This window comes from Lathyrus oleraceus, chromosome 6, assembly GCF_024323335.1.
Source record: "Lathyrus oleraceus cultivar Zhongwan6 chromosome 6, CAAS_Psat_ZW6_1.0, whole genome shotgun sequence".
In the NCBI taxonomy this organism is placed as follows: Eukaryota; Viridiplantae; Streptophyta; class Magnoliopsida; order Fabales; family Fabaceae; genus Lathyrus; species Lathyrus oleraceus.
Window position 1 is genome coordinate 280,321,406 of NC_066584.1, and position 21,598 is coordinate 280,343,003.

Below are 21,598 nucleotides of genomic sequence, written 5' to 3' on the forward strand. Positions count from 1 at the left end.
AACCTGCATAATGATTTGATATTTTGATTTTAGAGAAATGAATTTGTGACCAAATATTATGCAAATGGACAATTATATTGTTTATTTATGTTTTTTGTGATTACCATTTTTAGAATAAAGCAAAAAGTAAAAACAAACATAATAGATGTGGATGAATAGAATTATTTTTATTGATGATCAATTTAAAAATGCCCAAACAATATTCACTTCTCCCTTAGGCATAGGAGAAGGATTTTAAAACATATAAAAGCAATTACTTAGATCGATGCAAAATAACAGGAATATCAACAGCAGTCTAATTGTTGCAAGCCTTTCCATGCGTCACAAAATTGGTGCAGTCTTCTTCTTCGTCATCCTCTAGCATAGCAGCTAAGTGTTGTTCATTGCCATTAATGAACCCTCCGCTACGGAAGCTAAGTTGCATATCTTTAGTCCTTGCAGTTGATGAACCTTTCTGGAACCCCAAACCGGTTCTGCCTTTATTGTCAGAGACTTCTACCATGCGCCCCCACTGATCGACATTTCCTTCTTCCACAATCTTCTGAGCATCTTTCAATGAGGACATAGGTGCCCCAACTCTCTTCTCAGCAGTAATAGATAAGGCTTGGAACGGAGTTCCAACCTCATCCTCAGCTTCCACATAAGAGAAAAATGACAAATGGCTAATCAACAGCGCCTTCTCTCCACCAACAATCACTAGCTTGCCATTCTTGACAAATTTGAGTTTCTGGTGCAAAGTTGAGGTAACAGCTCCTGCCTCATGGATCCATGGCCTTCCCAACAGACAACTGTAGGTCGGGTGGATATCCATTACTTAAAAAGTAATTTGAAAATCATTCGGACCTATCTTAACTGGAAGGTCCACTTCACCAATAACCGTTTTGCGCGAACTGTCAAAGGCCTTAACGATTACTCCACTATACCTCATGGGCGCTCCTTGGTAGGATAACTTTGACAAAGTTGACTTCGGAAGCACATTTAGTGACGAACTGGTGTCAACAAGCACATTTGACAAAGCATCCTCTTTCCAATTCATTGAGATGTGCAAAGCCAAATTATGATTCCTGCCCTCCTCAGGGAGTTCTTCATCACAGAAGCTAAGATTGTTGCAAGAAGTGATCTTAGCCACAATATGGTCGAATTGATCCACTGTAACATCATGTTCTACAAAAGCTTACTCGAGAACTTTCTGTAGTGCCTCTTTGTGCGCTTCAGAATTCATGAGCAGAGACAACACTGAGATCTTTGAGGGGGTTTGGAGCAGCTGCTCCACCATATTAAACTCGCTTCTTTTAATCAACCAAAGTACCTCATCATCATCATTGGGTTTCAAATTGTTGGATTCACCAGACTTATCTTTTGAATAGCCAACTGGGTTTTCAACAGGCACTTCCACTTTCTTACTCATAACTGCTTCTTCTTTATCTTTTGGGAACACCGGCCCAAACACTCGACCACTGCGGGTCACCTTAGTAACATTAGCAATGCTCACCACTGAACTAATCATAGGTAACGGGACCTCTTGACCATCCTTCATCATTGTAGCATTATACTGATACGGCACAGCTTTATCAGATGAATACGGGACTGGGCCAGCTAATCGTATTACCAACGGCGATACTGATCTTTGACTGTTGTTGTTACTGGAGTCATACTGGATTACCAACTTCTCGGGCTGCTTGAAAATAGGCACTATGACATTAACATCGTCATCTACATGACAGGATTGAACAATTTGGATCATGCCTTCATCCATCAGTCATTGGATGTCCTTCTTCACAACTTTGCAACCCCTCGTGTTAACACTACAAACAACACATCCATCATAGTCGTGCTCACATTCACTTACCAAACAAACATCCTTATGCATCTGCACTAAGGACCTCCTGTTAAAACGCACATCAAAAACTTTAAATTCCCCAGGACAACCATCCACCATATTCACATAAGAGTTCCCATGAGCGGGCAACAAGTTTGCTTTCACATTCGGCGCACGGTCCTCGAAGGACACCATACCACTCTTCATCAATTTCTGAACCTCATACTTGAGCGGATAACAATTTTCAATATCATGTTCAGGTGCTCCTTAGTGAAAAGCACAACGGAGCTCAGGTTTATACCACTAAGGAAGTTTTTCTAGAATCTATGGCGGGTTTCTAGGTTGGATCAGGTTCTTGAGAACCAAGGATGGATAAAGCTATGCGTAAGACATAGGAATCGGGTCAAAAGAGACCTTCTTCCTTTCAAAGTTTTGTTGTTGATGATTATTGTTGGTATTGTTGTTGTTATAGGTGTTCGTTCGTTGTTGCAGCTATTGTTGTTGACGTTGGTGTTGTTGAACTGGTGTTGCTTGTTGATTAGGAAATACTTGGATAACGGAAGATACTTGATGATGATGATGTTGACGGGATGATGGATTCCTTCTGATCTGAGGCCTCATCTGCCTCCCACTGGAAATTGCATTTGTCTCACTGTCCTTCTTCTTACCGAATTTGCTACCATACCTCTTGCTTGTTGATGCCTCATCTCTTGACAAACGTCCTTCTTGGACTCCTTCCTCAAGCCTCATCCCCATGCTTACCATTTTGGTAAAGTCACTGGGGGCACTAGCAATCATTCGTTCATAGTGTCGCAGCCTAAAAAACAGGGGTGCGAAAAAAACCAACCGGCAAAAAAGAAATGACAGAAGAGTCGCCACCGTGCGTTATTTATCCCAAAGGGGGGGAAAGGAAACGCTCGAAGTAAACCTGGAGAAAGGAAAGGAAAAGACAAGGCCTCGTAACCAAATCTTGGGTTCGGGAGTCGGTTATGCGAAGGGAAGGTATTAGCACCCCTACGCATCCGTAGTACTCTACGGGATCCACTCTTGTTGTTCTCGTCTAAAGGGTCTGTGTTTATCTAATGTACTATCTACTAAAAGAGGGGTCAAAAGGAAATGACTTGCACGGATGTCGCATCCACTGCATACGTATCTCGTCTGAATATGAGAATCAGAGTCTTCGTAGCTTGGATACCTATGGGTTAAGGGGAAGTGTGCTCGGTAAGACATCGCGTCTTATGCCTACGTATCTCATCTGGAATGAGAATTAGAGCAAAACGTAGTTCGGCTAACTACGGGGTTGGTTTTGGACGAACAACGTTACTACGCAATCTACCGGATGCTCGACCTTTGGAGACTTACTCGCCTGTAGTAGAAGGAGTAAACGTGTTCTTAGGAGAAGAAAAATCAATGAGTTTGTTCGCGTTTTAGGAATGCTCATGCAAAAAGGAAGTCCTAGACGAAGGAACCGTGCTACCATAATTGACATGCAAACGGGAGACTATACGAAGCCTAGCAATCCTATGGGGAGACGATCACACCATACAAAACAAACATGCATAAAGTAAACACGCCAACAAGGGTGCTCAAACATACATGGGTAGGGCTTTAGTCAAGAGGGGTCATATCAACCTCGACAAACAAGCCATGGAAGGGTAATCAAATGGGCTCTTAACCACTGACACTGAACGTCAGGGTGAACAGATCAAAAGGGGATAGAGGATAAGACCTCATAGCTCTTAACCCTGGACAGGGTGAGCTCATGACAAGGCGCGGGGGTTCAGAAAGGTGAAACCCTCTCCACTGACCGACCGGACAAAAGATCTTGGGCTTTTGTTCTGAAGCATCAACACGTAGTGTGATCTTAAAGAACGACGCACTGAATAACGGGGGATTGACTACTAATCCCTTTTATCCGCCAATTGCCTCTTCATGGAGGTCTTTAGCACTGGTGCCTCTTCTTGGAGGTCTTTAGCACAAAAATAAACACACAAAAACATTGCCTCCTATCGAGGTCTTCCAGCTAAGAAAGCGGTAAAAATGCGGGAAAGATAAAGGGATAGAGAGATCTACCGCACGGATAAAAATCCGAAGTACCAGCAACTAAAGGAACAAGAAACCCGGAGACCCCTCAAGCTAGCACCATCAAAGAAAGCGAGTCAGTACGGGTAATCGGAATAAACCTCCAGGTGATATCCCACAAATAAAGTGGAATACCAAGCAAGCCATCTCTTCTAAAGTCATGTGAGCCCTCACAAAAACTCAACAAACAGGTTAGAGTAACAGGATGAAATCAGGAGAAAACAATGCCATGACAAACACAAAACAGATTAGAGGGCAAACAGAAAGAACAACTATTGTCGCGATCGCTACTGCTTCGCCTAGCGAAGGCTTAGCAAAGCTTCGCTGCATGCTCGCCTAGCGATGGGCTAGCGAGCGCCTGTGGGTTTTGGGTTCTTCATGGATAACAGTACGATCTCAGAAACCCCAAACCCCGTGGTCTCCATTTCAGAAATTAAGTGATTAAACATTCAAGGTATTGTTTTATACATTCATGCATATCTAAACCCGTGGGCAAAACCTAACGATACCTCATACATTCAGAGAATTCAAATTGAAAGCATAGAGTAATGGGAATAAGGGCAAACCTGATTAGAGAGATCGATTAAAATCGAATGGCACGGCTGGGTTTGCAAAGCAATGTTAGGGTTTGCGTGAGATGGGGGTGAAAAAGTGTGTGAGTCAGAGTGAACTTTTCAGAGCTGTCTGGAGGCTGCTCTGAATTCTGTTAGCTTTTCTCTTCTGCCAGGGTAAATAGGAATGGAATAGGGTTTGGCTCAATGGAATTCTGAATTTATAACCTGATTTTCGTGGCTTGGTGGGCTCCAATGAGGGCAACTCAAGCCCATGACTTTCTGTTATTTTCTCAAAACGCGTGGGCTTCGCCTAGCGAAGGATTTGCTCGCTTAGCGAGCATGATAGTTCAGATTCCCTAGGCGAACCATTCTGCTCGCCTAGCGAGCATGACAGCTCAGGAAAAGATTTTTGCTCCTTCAAGATTAGCATTCTGAATGATGAATAGACCCCATTTGAACCTGTTGGAAGTAACTCAAGTCTTTCCCTTGTGTTGACTGATCACCCGGATAGAGCCCACAAAGAGTCTTGGATGATGTTCAAGCTTCTTGGATCTGATTCTGATTGACATGATGAAATGCAATATGAAATGTTAAATGACCTAAAAATAAATGCATGAATGAGGAGGGAAAATTTTGGGGTGTTACAGCTGCCCCTATTCAATCATCAGCTAACCCGAGCAGGATGAAAGCGAACAGCTTATCAGACAAACAGGGTGAGCTGTGATTGAATACCAAAGACAGACCGAAAATTTGTGCTCTGAGAACACCACAAAAATGCTGAAATACACCATGCTGTTTATTTTTCTTCCGATCCTCGAGCTGAATCTGAATCAGTCTTCTGACTTAATCTGGAGTTTCGATCCTCTGGCTGAATCTATACTCAATTTAGTCCTCTGGTTGGATATTAATTTTGATCCTCGGGCTAGATCTACTTCGATCTTCTAGCTAGATCTTCTTTATTTCGATTCTCTGGCTGAATCTATTCTCTTTGATTCTCTGGCTGAATCTGTTCTCGGTCTTCGGGCTATACCTGACTTCGATCTTCTGGCTAGATCTACTTCGATCTTTGATTCTCTGGCTGAATCTATTCTCGGTCTTCGGGCTAGACCTGACTTCGATCTTCTAGCTAGATCTGGATTGATTTGATGATAAATTCCCATCATCAGGATCTCGCATCTGAGGCATGCGCTGTTTGACCCTCTTTCGAAATCTACACCCAATCTTCATGTTAGATATGCAGCTTCGAGAATATTCCACTTTTTGGGCTTCGTACATATTCTTCAGGCTAGAACATGTTGTAACGACCCTTTAATTAGACTTTTGTTTTCTAAATTGCGATCCGCGGGCTGGATCCTCTTGTAGGTTGATTTTCTGTTGAATTGTCAATCTACTCCTCTAGCTAGCTTGCTGGGGAAATAACGCTTGTAGGCGACTCTCTGGCTGAATCTTCAAATTGAACCTTAGGCTGGCTCATTGGAAAACGATTCTCAGGCTGAATCTTCGAAATGACCCTCCTGCTGGATCACACACACTTGATCCTCTGGCTGAATCTCATGACTTTGGTTGTAAAGCAATTCTTCAGTCTGCTTTGTGTCGCATTACGCGGAAAAACCGGCGGGAAAACAAAAACAACAGAGCCGCCACCGTGCGTTATTTATCCCAAAAGAGGGAAAGGAAACGCTCAGAGTAAACCTGGAAAGAACATGGTCTCGCGACCAAAGAGAATGGGTTCGGGAGTCGGTTATGCGAAGGGAAGGTATTAGCACCCCTACGCATCCGTCGTACTCGACGGGATCCACGCACAATAGGAAGGAGAATGGTTGCTAAAACACTGCTCACACACACACACACTGGCTGAAAGAGACACAAGAAAATAGACAAGGAAATGACTCGGCAGGATATCGCATCCTGGGCCTACTTAGTCTATCAGGCATAGACATCAGAGTCGAAGTAGTTCGGACTGGGGAACGACACATGCTCGCTAGGATGTCGCATCCTATGCATACGTATCTCCTTGGACGAAGGAGAATCAGAGCATTCGTAGCTCGGCTGACACGCACACAAACAAACACAGGCAAAGGCAAACGTGGAGCCTGAATGCCAATCACTGGACTTACATCAGCATCCGAACCAAAACACACCCACACTGGAACCCGAATGCCATTCGATGGACTTACATCAGCTTCCAAGCACACAACAACATAACAAGTTAATAGGGAGTCGGGGACTCGAGCCTATAACTGTCAAGCACACACTCAAACAAACAGACAACAAATTGCTAAGGAGTCAGGCACTCGAGCCTAGCAACTGTCAAACAACACACAAAAAGAAAAAAGGCGCCCGGAGAGATCAGCTCATCTCCTGCCTACGTACCTCATCTGGTATGAGGATCAGGGCGACGTAGTTCCCCTACGCAGGGAAAAAAGAAGGACTAGCCTAACCAGATAACAGAGGGAGACACAACACTAGGGAGACTACGACTCGAGCCTAGATGTTGTCATGCAAAGTCGTCCCTAAGTTAAGGTTTCTAGCTAACTTGCACAGGAAGCAAGCCTATCCTAAACATGACTTGCACAGGAAGCAAGCCACACACAAACCTAACTTGCACAGGAAGCAAGGGTCTCGATTGCAACTAGGGCAAGAGAAAGGGGAGGTCTCAATCGCAACAAGGGAGAGAGAAAAGAATTAGTGTTAGTTGTTAGTCAAACTCGACAAGACATCGCATCTCGTGCCTACGTATCTCATCTGGACATGAGAATCAGAGTTGTCGTAGTTCGGCTAAACTATTTCTGTTGGTTTGTGTTTTTTAAGTGGACAACGTCACTGCACAATCTACCTGATGCTCGACCTTTGGAGACTTACTCACCTGTAGTAGAAGGAGTTGACGTATCCTTAAGAGGGGATAATGTTTGTTTGTGTTTTAGGAAAGCTCAAGCAAGAAAGGAAGTCCTATACGAAGGAACCGTGCTACCTTAATTGTCATGCAAACGAGACTACGCGGAGTCTAGCAAACCTAGGGGATACAATCACACCACACAAGCACATACAGCATGAAATAAACACACCAACAAGGGGGCTCAAACATCAAGGCTAGGTTTTAGTCGAGGGGTCATATCAACCTCAACAAACAAACCTCTGGAACGGGGTGAATGGTGCTCTTAACCTTGCCATTGAGGGGCTAAGGTGAAGCAGATGAAAGGAGATGAGGGGTGTGCCTCATTGCTCTTATCCCTGGTCAGGGAGAGCATTTGACAAAAATGTGTGGGTTCAGAAAGTGGGAACCCTTCTACACATTTGAAACTGACTCAACTGTACAATTGTACAAGATCTTGGGTTTGTATCTGCAATGCATCAACACAGTGGTGTGAGCAAAGCAGATGACACACAGAATAGCAGGGGATAGGTTGCATATCCCTTGGGTTCTGCCAATTGCCTCTTCACTTAGGAGGTCTTTGACTCTATACAAGGACAAATGTAAACAGTCACAAACATTGCCTCTTAAGGAGGACTTCAGACAGTTGCCTGGCCAAGTAACAGGCCAGGTCTTCCAGACTACATGAAGTTAGGAAGTTATACCTCAATGCAAATTGCTTATACAAGCAAAGCAAAGCAAAAGTTCACAAGGAACTGAGCAACTAAAAGCACCTGAAATAGTCAAGCAGACATTAGTACACAACTTCAAAACAAAGCAAAAGGAAACAGACATCAAAAGTTAATCATAGGCAAATGGATGTGCAAGGCACAAGGCTCAAGGCATGTGAGCCAAGCCACCTACAAAATAAACAAGTTAAACAAATATATTCAAGCAAGTTCAATCAGAAAGAATTGGTCTCATTGGTCATTTGTTGATCAACCTGAAAACATAAGCTCAAAGGTGAGTAACAGGACCACTAGGGCTAGCCTAGGGTCAAAAAGGAATGAAAAAGTCAAAACAGCAAAGGTCAAGCATCCAAAAGCATGTTCAAACAATTAAGAAACAATACCAATTGGGTTCACATTCATATCAAACATCATCATCATTTCATGAACAAATTAAGTCATGGCATGGCATTTAGAAGCTCATAGAAGTCAACAGCAAGACTTGAATCAAAATCAATCTCAAACATTTCCAAAAATCACCAAATAAATCATGGTCAATCAAAACCCACAGCATGGTAAGCATGTAAAATTTCATCTCATTTGGACAAGTGGAAGGCAGTCAATGAAAATCAGAAAGTCAAAGCAATTTTGAACATGCTCAATGAAGTCAAACAAACATGCATCAACTTAGAAAAATCATAAATCAGAGATGGTGTATGATAAATGAGTGGGACTAAAACCATGGCAAATATGAGGATGTCTAGTTATCTCATGTAAAATTTCATGTCCATCTAATAAAGTATGAGGATTTCACAAAACAAATGGCAACATGTATCACATAAGGTCAACATTTTGGTCAAACAGGGGAGAAAATCTCAAACAAATGGAAAATGGCACAAATAATTCCACAAAAAATAATGTGCAAACTAGACATACAAGAGTAGGTTCATGCAAAATTTTAGATCAATTGGAGGTCAAGAAGCATGGATACAAAAATCAGCAAGTTGCACATCAATGGTGTGACACAAATTGTCACACCCTACTTCAAAAATTCACAACTCTCAAACCACATAAGATAAATTCATGATCTTTACATCAAAATAAACATGAGTGAGTCTAGTTTGAGCATAAAAAATTTCAAGTCCAAAAGATAAATCATGACCATTTCACAAAGGTTTTGGTAGAATGTACAAAATATGCATACATGTCACTAATCCTAATGCCAAACAAAAACCAATGATCACAAAATTCTGGAAAAATTATGATAAAAAATTGGAAATCATGATGAAGATGATGCAAAAATTCCCATGAGATTTGGAATTAAAATGAAATAATTATGAATTTTGCAAGTTTGATGATCAAATAAAATGAAAATGAGAAAATAAAATGAATTAATATTGAATTTAAATGGACCGGATGGCATTTTGGTAAATATGGGATTCATTTAACAAAACGGTGCATTTTGCTCACGGCCAGGGAAATGATTCTATTGGTTCATGGGTGAATAGTGACCATGCATACGTGAGACAGAAAGAAATCTGGGCATGGCTTTCAAAAATTAGGGTTTCTACACAGTAACAGCACCTTCATCTTCTCAAATTCGACTCAACCAAAAATTTTCCAGAAAATGAAATTGAGCATACAAAAACGATCAGCAAGCTTCAACTAACATGAATCTACCATCAATTTTCATTAAAGCATCATACAACTCATGAATCGAACAGAAATACAATTCAATCACCAAACTTCATTTCATCATAACTCAAGAAATAATCAACCAAATCAAGTGATTCGAGTTTCAGAATGACCAGCAAGAAGAGATTTACACAAGGCATAGCATCATTTTAAGAAACTAGAGATTCGATTGCTTACTTGATTTTGAAGAAAACGTTGAAACAGTGGTTGTCTTGATAGTATGAGCTCGAACAGATGTCCAGTACCCCTCCAAATGATGATTGGTGAAGATGGTTTAGCTTGAAACAGCTTGAAATGACTTCAACCACACTTTGCCATTGATGATGCCTTGACAAAACAGTCGCGAAAATGATGGTTACAGATGGTGTTTGAAGGTTGAAACCAGCTCACAATGGTGTATGGATGGTGAAGCAACAATGGCAAGGTCCAAATCTCTTGAGGTTTTTGCAGATTTTTGAAAAATGACCAAAGATGAAGTTTTGAGAGAGTGAGAGAAAACCCTTCTTTCTGTGGCTGCTAGGGCTTTGGCAAGGCAGAAAAATGATGTTATATACTTCTGTTTTATCTTTCCTAATGAAGTGCTAATCAAGTTTAGCTCAAATGAAGCATTTGGCCATTTTGCTAATTTTCATCCAAATGGTAAGGAGGTGCATGCTCTGCACGAATTTGGGCTTTGGGCAAGTTCCAAATATCATTTCAAACAAGTTCCAATTGGCCAAATGGTTTAAAAATGCTTAATTCAAAAACTCAAATTTTTACTACACTTGAAAATAAACATGTAAGTTCAAAAAGGGCCATTTTGATCCATAGATTTTTGGTACATGAAAGTTACATTTTTGGAAAGAGGAGGTTAAATATGACTTGTTGGAAAAAACCTCACCAAATTTGGCCAAATGGTTTGAGAGATATGGCCTTTTGAAGTTCAAGAATTTTTGAAAATGAATTGATCATATCTTGCCAACCATACATGGGAATTGAGAGTTCTTGGACTTTTTGGAAATGGGAGAACAAGATCTTCAACTTTCATGTTGGGCAAAAATTCATTTGAAGCTTGTATCATGATGTAAGTTTAAGATCAAGAAGTTTCCATTTTTGGCAGTTAAAATTACAGGTACATTTTCTATTTTTGGAAATTTTCTGTTTGGCTTCAAATTCTTCAATGATGTTGTTTGCCATGATACATGAGGCCTATTTGGACATGAATAATCTCTCTCAAACCAAATCCATCCATCAAAACCATAAAATCAACCACAGTTGACCAAGTTTGACTTTCTAGGGTTTCTGACTGATTATGTCTTGACTAATGACCTCTGAGCCTCCAATCTTTGACCTAAACACTTCAAATGGACCCCCAAGTCATGTGAACATGTTGGACCAACCCTAGGGCCTTGGCTCCTTGAGAAACACACTTGCTTGCTTGGTTGACTGATCTCCTGATCAGTTTGACCTAATTTCTTGATTGGCTTGCACTTGAGGCAAAAGGGACAATGTAATGCTATGCAGTGGACCATGATATGCTATGACCTAATGTGAGAATGTATGTTACAATGATAGGTGCAAATTTGAGGTGCTACACTTTGAAGAACTTGTTTATCAGCTTATGTGTATGCTTGATATGCATGCAAATTCAAATGTTATGCATGGTGCAAAAAGAAATCTGCTTGGGGAAGCAAACTCCGGTAGGGAACGGATCGCTGCATCAATCCTTGAATGCTCTGTGGGGAATGATCTGTCTGCCAGGACCGGGGAGCCACCGAAAATAAATCGGCTCTCCCTTTTTTTTGAAAAGTTGACCTTGCTGGGGATCTGAACTTGCTAATCGTCCTCAGGCTGAGGATCAAAACAAATCTGTTAAAAAAATCTGCTGGGGAATGAGATGAACACTGGGAACATCACCCTCTTGTCCGTTGGGTATACAACTACTCCGCTATTGTTGGGGATACAAGGTGCAACTCTACTGGGGGACATGCTCTGCTAAGGAGAGACTTTGTCAACCGCTTGGGGATGAGGATTCATGACTTGGCATCTGTGACCTGCAATCACACACGTATGTCCCGGGGGAATTACTCGGTTTGAATTTACCCTCCGGGATTAAGCACATTCAAAGCAATTTTAAATGTTTTCCTGTGCAAATCATCTGCAAAAGCCACCATTATGTTCAGATGCAATATGTTTAATCAAGAATTTAGACATCTTTTGTAAACAAACTGATAAATGAAAAATAAAGAGGCTTTTTAACTGAATTATTCGACTTTTATTGGTTGAAAAATTTGTGCCAGGAATAGGCGAGTACATCAGGAAGCTGATCCCTGAAAAGAGGCGATCGCTATAAATTGAACAAAAGAAAACTATCCTAATGGCAATGTAGATACGGGGTCCTACTGAGTTTCGACTCTGCTATGACTCGTATGACCTCAAGACGCTCTGCTCATCTCGCTTTCTGAAGTGGATGATTAGTCGATCTTTAACCTTCGAAGATTGACGGATTGAACGAAATGGTGATATAACACAAATGAACTTAGATCGCAGTCATTCGCTTATTCCCTCTTTTGCATGGACCGTCCTTTTGGGTTTTCAATCCACCGGGATACCCTTTTTTGCCTGAGCCGCCCTTTCGGGTTTTCGACTCACCGGGTGTACTTTTTTTTTTTCGGGATGCCCCTTTTTGCCTGGACTCTTTTTCTTTTGTCCAGCGGGTCAATTATGCGAAGTATTTTTTAACTGCGTCTGAGTTGATAGGGGATGGGAAGTCTTCGCCATCCATGGTTGTTAGCATCAAAGCGCATTTTCTGATCAAATGCTCTCTTCATTTGTCTCTGATATAGTTGGCCATGGCATATAGTTGCTAGTCTCTTTTCCTCAACTAGGCTCAGCTGGTTGTATCGAGAACGGACCCATTCTGCTTCGTCCAGCTTAACATCCATCAGGACCCGTAAAGAAGGAATTTCGACTTCAATTGGAAGAACTGCTTCCATGCCATATACAAGCTGATAAGGTGTTGCCCCGGTGGGTGTTCTAATTGAAGTTCGATACCCATGTAATGCAAACGGTAACATCTCATGCCAGTCCTTGTATGTTACCACCATCTTTTGCACAATCTTCTTAGTATTCTTGTTAGCTTCCTCAACAGCGCCATTCATCTTTGGCCTGTAAGGAGAAGAATTGTGATGCTCGATTTTGAAGTCCCGGCAAAGCTCTGCCATCACTTTGTTATTGAGATTCGAACCATTATCAGTAATGATCCGCTCGGGAACTCCGTATCTGCAAATGATATCTCTTTTCAGAAATTTGGCTACCACCTACTTCGTAACATTCGCATAGGATGTCGCTTCCACCCACTTAGTGAAGTAATCAATAGCAACCAAAATGAATCTATGGTCGTTGGAAGCAGTCGGCTCGATCTTGCCAATCACATCAATGCCCCACATTGCAAAAGGCCAAGGTGACGACATTACATTCAATGGGCTTGGAGGGATATGCACTTTATCTGCGTAAACCTGGCACTTGTGACACTTTTGGGCGTATGCGCAATAGTCTGCTTCCATTGCTAACCAATAATACCCTGATCTTAACAACTTCTTAGCCATTGCGTGTCCTCCGGCATGGGTACCGAAAGATCCCTCATGTACTTCTTGCATTAACATGTCCGCTTCCTGCTTGTCCACACATATGAGCAAGACCATGTCGAAATTTCGCTTGTACAGAGTATCATCTGAGTTTAGAAAGAAGCTACCGGCTAACCTCCTCAACATCTTCTTATCATTCGAAGACGCCCCAGCTGGGTACTCTTGACTCTTCAGGAAACGCTTGACGTCATGATACCACGGCTTATCATCAGATATTGCATCAGTAGCAAACACATAGGCGGGTATATCAAGCCGAGATACATCAATCCTGGGTACGTAGTTCCAACATAGCACCTTAATCATCGAAGACAAGGTAGCCAAAGCATCAGCAAATTGGTTTTCTTCACGAGGAACGCAATGCAGCTTCACCGTCGTAAAGAAAGTCAACAATCTTCTCGTATAGCCTCTGTAGGGAACCAAATGAGGATGATGTGTATACCATTTCCCGTTGGTTTGATTGATGACTAAAGCTGAATCCCCGTATACATCCAGGGTTTTAATCCGTAGGTTGATGGCTTCCTCAAGTCCTGGGATACAAGCTTCGTATTCGGCTTCATTGTTGGTGCAGGGAAAATTTATTCTGGCACAAAATGGCATATGAACCCCCTCCGGCATGATCAACATTGCACCAACTCCGCGACCATTGACGTTGACCGCCCCATCAAACATCATAATCCATTTGGATTCAGGGTCAGGCCCCTCCTCCGGGAGTGGTTCCTCGCAATCTTTCGATTTGAGAAACATGATGTCCTCATCAGGAAAGTCGAACCTCATAGGTTGGTAATCATCAATCGGTTGCTTTGCAAGATAGTCTGACAAGACACTTCCTTTGATGGCTTTTTGTGAAGTGTATTGGATGTCATACTCTATCAGTATCATTTGCCACCTAGCAACCTTTCCGGTAAGCGCTGGCTTCTCAAAAATATACTTGACTGGATCCATCTTTGATATCAATAGAGTCGCGTGAGTCAACATATATTGTCTTAGTCGGCGAGCAGCCCATGCCAAAGCGCAGCAAGTTTTCTCGAGCAGTGAGTATCTTTGTTCACAGTCTGTAAAATTTTTGCTAAGGTAGTATATTGCATGCTCTTTTTGACCTGACTCGTCATGCTGACCGAGTACACAACCCATTGACCTTTCTAACACCGTCAAGTACATGATCAACGGTCTTCCCTCTACTGGAGGCATTAGAATCGGGGGCTCTTGCAAATACTCTTTTATTCTTTCAAAGGCTTTCTGAAAATCATCATTTCACCTGACCTCTTGCTCTTTTCTCAGCATTTTGAACAATGGCTCGCATGTGGCTGTAAGATTAGATATGAACCTTGAAATGTAGTTCAATCGGCCCAGGAAGCCACGAACCTCTCTTTCTGTTTTAGGTGCAGGCATTTCTTGAATAGCTTTTACTTTTGCAGGATCTACCTCTATTCCTCTTTCACTTACAATGAAACCTAACAGCTTACCAGTTCGCACTCCAAAAGTGCACTTGTTCGGATTCAGCCTTAACTTGAACTTTCTCAGACGTTCAAACAACTTCTGCAGATTGTCCAGATGTTCTTCTTCTATTCGGGACTTGGCAATCATATCATCCACATAGCATTCGATCTCTTTGTGAATCATATCATGAAAAAGTGTTACCATAGCCCGTTGGTACGTTGCCCCTGCGTTCTTCAACCCAAAAGGCATGACCTTGTAACAGAAGGTACCCCACGGTGTGATGAATGTCGTCTTCTCCATATCTTCCGGTGCCATCCTGATCTGATTATAACCGGAGAAACCATCCATGAAAGAATATACGGAGAACTGAGCTATGTTATCAACCAAAACATCGATGTGAGGTAATGGGAAGTCGTCTTTCGGACTAGCTCTATTCAGATCTCTGTAATCGACGCACATCCGTACTTTGCCATCCTTCTTGGGTACTGGTACGATATTGGCAACCCATGGAGGGTAACTGGCCATAGCGAGAAACCCTGCGTCCCACTGTTTCTGAACTTCTTCTTTGATTTTCATTGCCATGTCAGGATGAGTTCGGCGTAACTTCTGCTTTACCGGCGGCATATCTTCATTCAACGGTAACCTGTGCACAACGATGTCTGTATCCAAACCTGGCATATCTTGATAGGACCAAGCAAAGATGTCGACGTACTCACGAAGCAAACTGATCAACTGTTCCTTCACCTCGGCCTGTAGACTGGCCCCGATCTTGATCTCTTTCTTGCCGTCTTCGGTACCAATGTTGACGGTCTCAATCACCTCCTGATAAGGTGTAATAGCTCGGTCCTCCTGTTTCAACAACCTGGCTAACTCTTCAGGCAATTCACAATCTTCCTCAACCCCTTCTCCGGCTTGATAGATATGATTGTCGAAGTCATACTTGGTCATAGCAGTGTCATTAGCAGTGAGACCCGGGTGATCATCTCTGTATGATGGAGGATCATGCTTTACCTTAGAACGAGATTTTTGGAAAGAAAAACGAAAAAGAAACGTTTCCATTTTTATTGTTTTTTTGTAAAAGTAAAAAAATAATAATAATAATAATAATAATAATAATTGAAAGAAAGAGAACACAAAATTGTTTGCAAAAGCTGTCCTTTATTGATGATGAAAATAATTGCGAAATGTAACTAAATGGATGGCCCTACAGATGAGTCATTACACCTTGGGCAAAGTGTAAGACTTTATTATGCATGTAATAAAAGGAAAACAATAAAAATTACTCTTTCAGTAGAGTAACCCGGACGACTTTTTCGGACGACCAATTGTTGAGCTTTTCTCCCGGGACACACGGGCGAATCCAGCTATCTAAGTCACAGACGCTATCAGCCTTGTCTTCATCTACAGCATTGACGATGTGGGGAGAAACCAAACCCCCGCTGGAGAAAGTACCGGCTTCATTCTTCTGAGACCCCGGAGTAAACCTTAATCCAAACTTGTCTTCTTTGATGATTGGCTCCATAAATTTGCCCCAGCCTTGGGCATTACCAGCTTTAACCACTTCAACAGCTTGCTTGTATGAAGAGATAGAAGTCCCGACCTTCTCGGACTTAGGTGAAAAGACGGCTTTGGGCGCGACCTCACTGATGTTTATGGCTTCAAATCCCTGACACAACATCTCATGCATCTCGCCATCCATCTCCACATACTTAAATGTAGACAGGTGGCTAACAAAAATATCCTCTTCACCACAGACAGTGACGACCTGACCTTCTAGTTCATATTTGAGCTTCTGGTGGAGAGTAGAAGTAACAGCACCGGCAGCATGAATCCAGGGCCGACCTAGCAGACAGCTATAGGCAGGCTGGATATCCATCACATAAAAGGTGCTCTTGAACACCTGCGGTCCAATCTTAACTGGCAACTCAACTTCGCCAAAGACAGATCTCTTAGAGCCATCAAAAGCCCTCACAACTAAATTACTTGGCCTCAGGATGATGTCATCGCAATCCAACTTCATTAAGGCTTTCTTTGGAAGAACATTCAGAGAAGAGCCTGTATCAACCAAAACATGGGAAAGCACCACCCCTTTGCATTCCATTGTGATATGCAAAGCTTTGTTGTGACTCCTGCCCTCAGATGTCAGGTCATAGTCGGTGAAACCTAGCCCATGGCTAGCGTTTACATTTGAAACTACCGACTCCAGCTGGTTAACAGTTATCTCTGGTGGAACATATGCCATATTCAGTACTTTCAACAACGCGGTTCTGTGTGCCTCAGAGCATATCAATAGTGAGAGAATGGAGATCTTTGAGGGTGTCTGATTTAGCTGGTTGACTACCTTGTAGTCACTTTTCTTGATAATCCTCATAAACTCATCCACTTCCTTCTCGAATGCGGTCTTAGGAGGAGCTTCCTCAGTAGTAACCTCTTCGGTGGCTACCTGTTTTCCTTTAGCCTTGGCAGCTGCCTCAGCTTCAGTATTCGTGCGCAATCCTGATGGTGCAAATAGACGTCCACTGCGAGTGAAGCCACCAAACCCTCCAACATTGTCTACAGCAGAGCTACCAATGTCAATGTCTTCATCGTTAACTTTCCGCCCCTGGAAGTAGATATCAGCCCCATAATGCCATGGGATAGCACTGTTTTTCTCATACGGAACAAGTCCTAGTATCGTGATGGTGACCGGACTAACCAAAGCCGGTTGAGGGCTGTCAGAGTAAATTGTAACTGGTGCTGGACTTTCGTTGTTCACCGTTGCTGGTTCTGTACTTTCTGGGAAATATATTGTTGTCGGAGCGGGTCTCTCGGGAACATATATTTCTTCAGGAGTGAAATAAATCGTCACTGTCGACACATCATTCTTCATTGGACGGGTTTGATCGAACTGAAGACAACCTTCATCTATCAGTTGCTGAATACCCCTTCTCAAACTGTCACATCCGTTCTCGGCAGCTCGACAATTTCTGCACTCTTCCCCACAGCCCGGGAAAATCTGTCCTTTCAAAAGTCGGTCTTTAACCGCCGATAGCGAAGTCTTCACTTTAGTCACATCAGAAACCAAATTCAAAGTTTCCCCACTATCAACAGCATTAATCCTCTGCCCGCCGTGGGCTGGCATCGGGTTTTGGATAACATTAGGCACCGGAGAAAAATTGATAGCCTTGGCATCTCTCAAATCTTGTACCTTTAGCTGGAAAGACTTGCAATTATCTGTAGTATGGCTAGGTGCGTTGGAGTGAAAAGCACATATGGCGTTGACATCATAACCTCTAGGCAAATTATTGGGATCGATTGGTGGGGCCAGAGTTCTTAACGTAACCAGATTCAGGTCAATCAGTCTGGGGAGTAACATAGAATAAGGCATTGGGATTGGCTCAATGACTCGGTCCGTCTGCCTTGGACGTTGTTGATAGTGTCTCTGCTGACCCGGATTACCTCCTTGTTGTTGATTATTGTACTTGGGTTGCTGTTGCGGATGATACTGCGGTTGTTGTTGCTGTTGAGGAGCAGGTGTTGGAATAGTGACTGCGGCCACTTGATCTTGATAATAATTAGGGCGTCCTCTGCCCCCGCCTCTGCTGGCATACGCAACGCTTGTCTCGCCTTCTCTTCTTCGTTGACCGTTACCAGCAAACGGTTTCTTGGGACCTAATGAGCTGGAAGCACTATTGTCTTGAATTCGGCCCATCTTCAATAGACTCTCGATTCTTTCTCCAGCAATTACTATCTCTGCAAAGCTGATTGACGGGTAAGCAGCCAATCTCTCAATATAATTGCCTTGAAGAGTGTTCATGAACATGTCCGCCATCTTCCTTTCGGAAATAGGGGGTTGGACGGACGCAACAATTTGTCTCCAACGCTGAACATATTCTCTAAAGGTCTCCTTGGCAGTCTGAGACATTCCTTGCAACAAGGTCCGGTTTGGAGCCATGTCCAAGTTGTATTGATATTTCTTGACAAAAGCCTCTACCAAGTCTTTCCAGCTCTTGATGGTAGTACGAGACAAATGAGAATACCATTCACGAGAAGCTCCAGTTAGACTGTCTTCAAAATAGTACATCCACAGCTTTTCGTCTTCTGTGTGAGCTCCCAACCTTCCCAAATAAGATTGGAGATGAGTGCGTGGGCAAGAAGCCCTGTTGTATTTCTCAAAAGTAGGGGGTTTGAACTTGTGAGGAATCCTTACTCCCTGAACCAGACCAAGATTTGTGACATCAAAACCTAAGGAATTTTGAGACTCCAAATATTTGAGCTTCTCAGCAAGCTCATCCATACGGCGAGTGGTCTCGTGGGCTTCGTCGTGCAAAGAGAATTGATCATACTGATAATCTTCAGTAATGGGGCGCCCGTTAATTCGAATTCCTTGATTCACATTGTACCTTCCGCCAATACCATTTCCAACATTCCCCGTGTTGCCAACATTACCCGGGTTTCCATCAGCATTTGCATTACCCGCGTTACCAATATTCACAGGGTTATCAGCGTTCCCAGGGTTACCAGGGTTTCCCTCAGCATTTTGTATCTATACCTCTGGGTCGGGCCTCGGTTGCTCAACCAATTCCCTCAGCTTTTCCTGGCCTTCTGCCATACCAGTCATCAATGTCATGAACTGATCCATCCTTTCACGCATATCTGCCAGCTCTTTCTGTACCTGGTCCATCGCTAGTTGCGGACGATTTTCCTTGGTCGGGTACTTGTGGACTCGCTTGGGACCAATAATGCCTGAAACAAGGAACAAGCATTAGACACTGCGGTGACACCTGCAAAACAAACAAGGGTTAATATGCATGGTATGCGATGCGCTGCTTATTCAATTTTAAGGCCCCCCTTCTCAATTCCGGTTTGACCTTCCAGAACAATGTGTACAACTGCAATCGAACGTGCAAATAACAATACCGAGGAGAGGTGATAAGAAGCTTTGGTCACAGACGAAATAATCAAAGGGAATGAAACGTCCGAAAGGTTTCATAGTCAAAATACAAGTTGTTCTGAGAGCGATGAACAAAGAAATGAGAACCCATCAACAAGCCTGATGGTGAACTCTACAAAAACAAAAGGAGTCAAACACCTAGCCCAAACGAGTCTTCTCGAACTTCCTTAAGAAACGCCTCTGTAACCAGGTCATTAGGGTATTCTGTAAGGCCTTGAATCAACAAATTCCTCATTTTGACCGCTTCTTCCAATTTCCTGTACTTGTCTTGTTCTTTTGTTCTCTTGACCTCTGCTCGAATCTTTAGTTCGACGATCTCTTGTTCAGCCAATCGAAGTGCTTCGTGCTGCTCGTTCTCCTTACTCTTCAACCGCTTATTTTCTGCTCTGATTTCTATCTCAACCTATCTCCGGCGATCAGACAATTCTTCCCACCTTTGCTGGCGCTCAATAAGCCTATATTCAGCTATTCCTAACTGCTCCTTAGCAGCTTTGCAAGCTTTCTTCAGTATATCCTCACCTGAACAGACTTTACGGATGTAATCAGCATCTTTAGCAATCCTCTCATTGCTTTGTTTTTTAAGCTCATTCAATCTTTGAACTTCTCTCTCAGCTTCTTTCTTAGCGCACAAAGTTTTCCTAAGGCCTTCACTCAGCTTCGCATTCAACTTATCGACTTTCCCCTTTTCTTGCTTCAAACTGTTGTACTCAACCATGCTGACAGACTCAACAATAACCGGATCAGATGGTTCTCCTATAGAGAAAGGTAGAAGAGTAATCTGAGCTCTTTCTCACAACCAACTATCATACTGAGAAGAAGAGATGTTGTTACATTTTCCATAGACAGTAGCACCTTTAGTCTGAATATTCCTCCAAGCTCCAGCAGCTTGCTTAACCAGTTCTAGATTATCTTGCACAGGGAAGTAGAAAGATTCCACCAGATCTTGATCCTTAGGAGCGCGAGTCAAGGCATACCCTAATTGTCTTCTCAAAAGAATTGGGTTATAGTTGATACAACCCTTCATACCCAACAATGGTACATTAGGGTATTTCCCACAGCTAACCACAAAATCGCCACCTTTGGTATTCTGATTACACCATCTGATGTCTTTAGCAGTCAAGACAACCAACCTTCTAGCCCAATTCCTGGCTTGATGCGGATTCAGAAAAGTATCGTCTTTTGGCAAGTGCCCCACGAGCCACTTATGGAACAATGGAGCGCAACATCTGACCAATCTCCCTCGTCTCTTCTCATTCTTATTGTGCACCGAAAAATAGAAATCACCAAGAAGGGTGGGAACCGGGTTCTTTAAAAGAAAGATATGAATAGCACTCATACTCACGAACTTCGGTTCATCGGCGAATAGCATAATACCATAGACACTTAATGCTAACAGAGCATACACAACCTCCCAATTGCCTTGAGCAGCACACTCTTCGGCTTTGTCTATCACAAAATCTAGATGAAAACCAAACAGACCTCCCTTAGAAGAGAGATTTTCCTTCACAACAAACACTTCCAGATGAAGAGCCTTAGCAATATCCTTATGCTCTGGAGGAGGTATATCGGAGTTGAAAAGGACACAATGCTGTAGAGGAACACCCAAGATCATAGCATACTCTTCCAATAAAGGAGCCAACTGGAAATCCTGAAAAGTGAAGCAACGCAACTGAGGATCATAAAACTGCAAGCAAGTATGTATCAGACTCCTCTAAGAAGCATCCAAGTCTTCAACCATAGGCAAGATGTTGCCATAAGTATCCCAGAATAAACCCACATGGTCAGGAGTAATCAAAGCTTTTATCTGACGCAATGGGCCGATCTCAGTATCGAAGAAATGATAGGTCACATTACTCTTCCTGAGAGCCTCCAT

General features: G+C 42.7%; 1 protein-coding gene across 1 annotated transcript; it reads right to left on the reverse strand.

The window, feature by feature from the left end:
- Nucleotides 1–20,515: 20,515 nt before the first annotated feature.
- Nucleotides 20,516–21,598, reverse strand: LOC127095178 (uncharacterized). The gene is made up of 2 exons (XM_051033906.1): nt 21,461–21,598; nt 20,516–21,373 (listed from the first exon to the last, which is right to left on the reverse strand). Exons 1-2 carry the CDS (start codon nt 21,596–21,598, stop codon nt 20,516–20,518), a joined length of 996 nt encoding a protein of 331 aa, XP_050889863.1.

Bases quoted from the DNA above. Each gene is read 5' to 3' on its own strand.
- LOC127095178 (XM_051033906.1), bottom strand. From the start codon at position 21,598: ATGGAGGCTCTCAGGAAGAGTAATGTGACCTATCATTTCTTCGATACT. The intron at 21,374-21,460 runs GTTGAAGACTTG...TTCACTTTTCAG, and splicing joins ATGGCAACATCTTGCCTATG to GATTTCCAGTTGGCTCCTTT.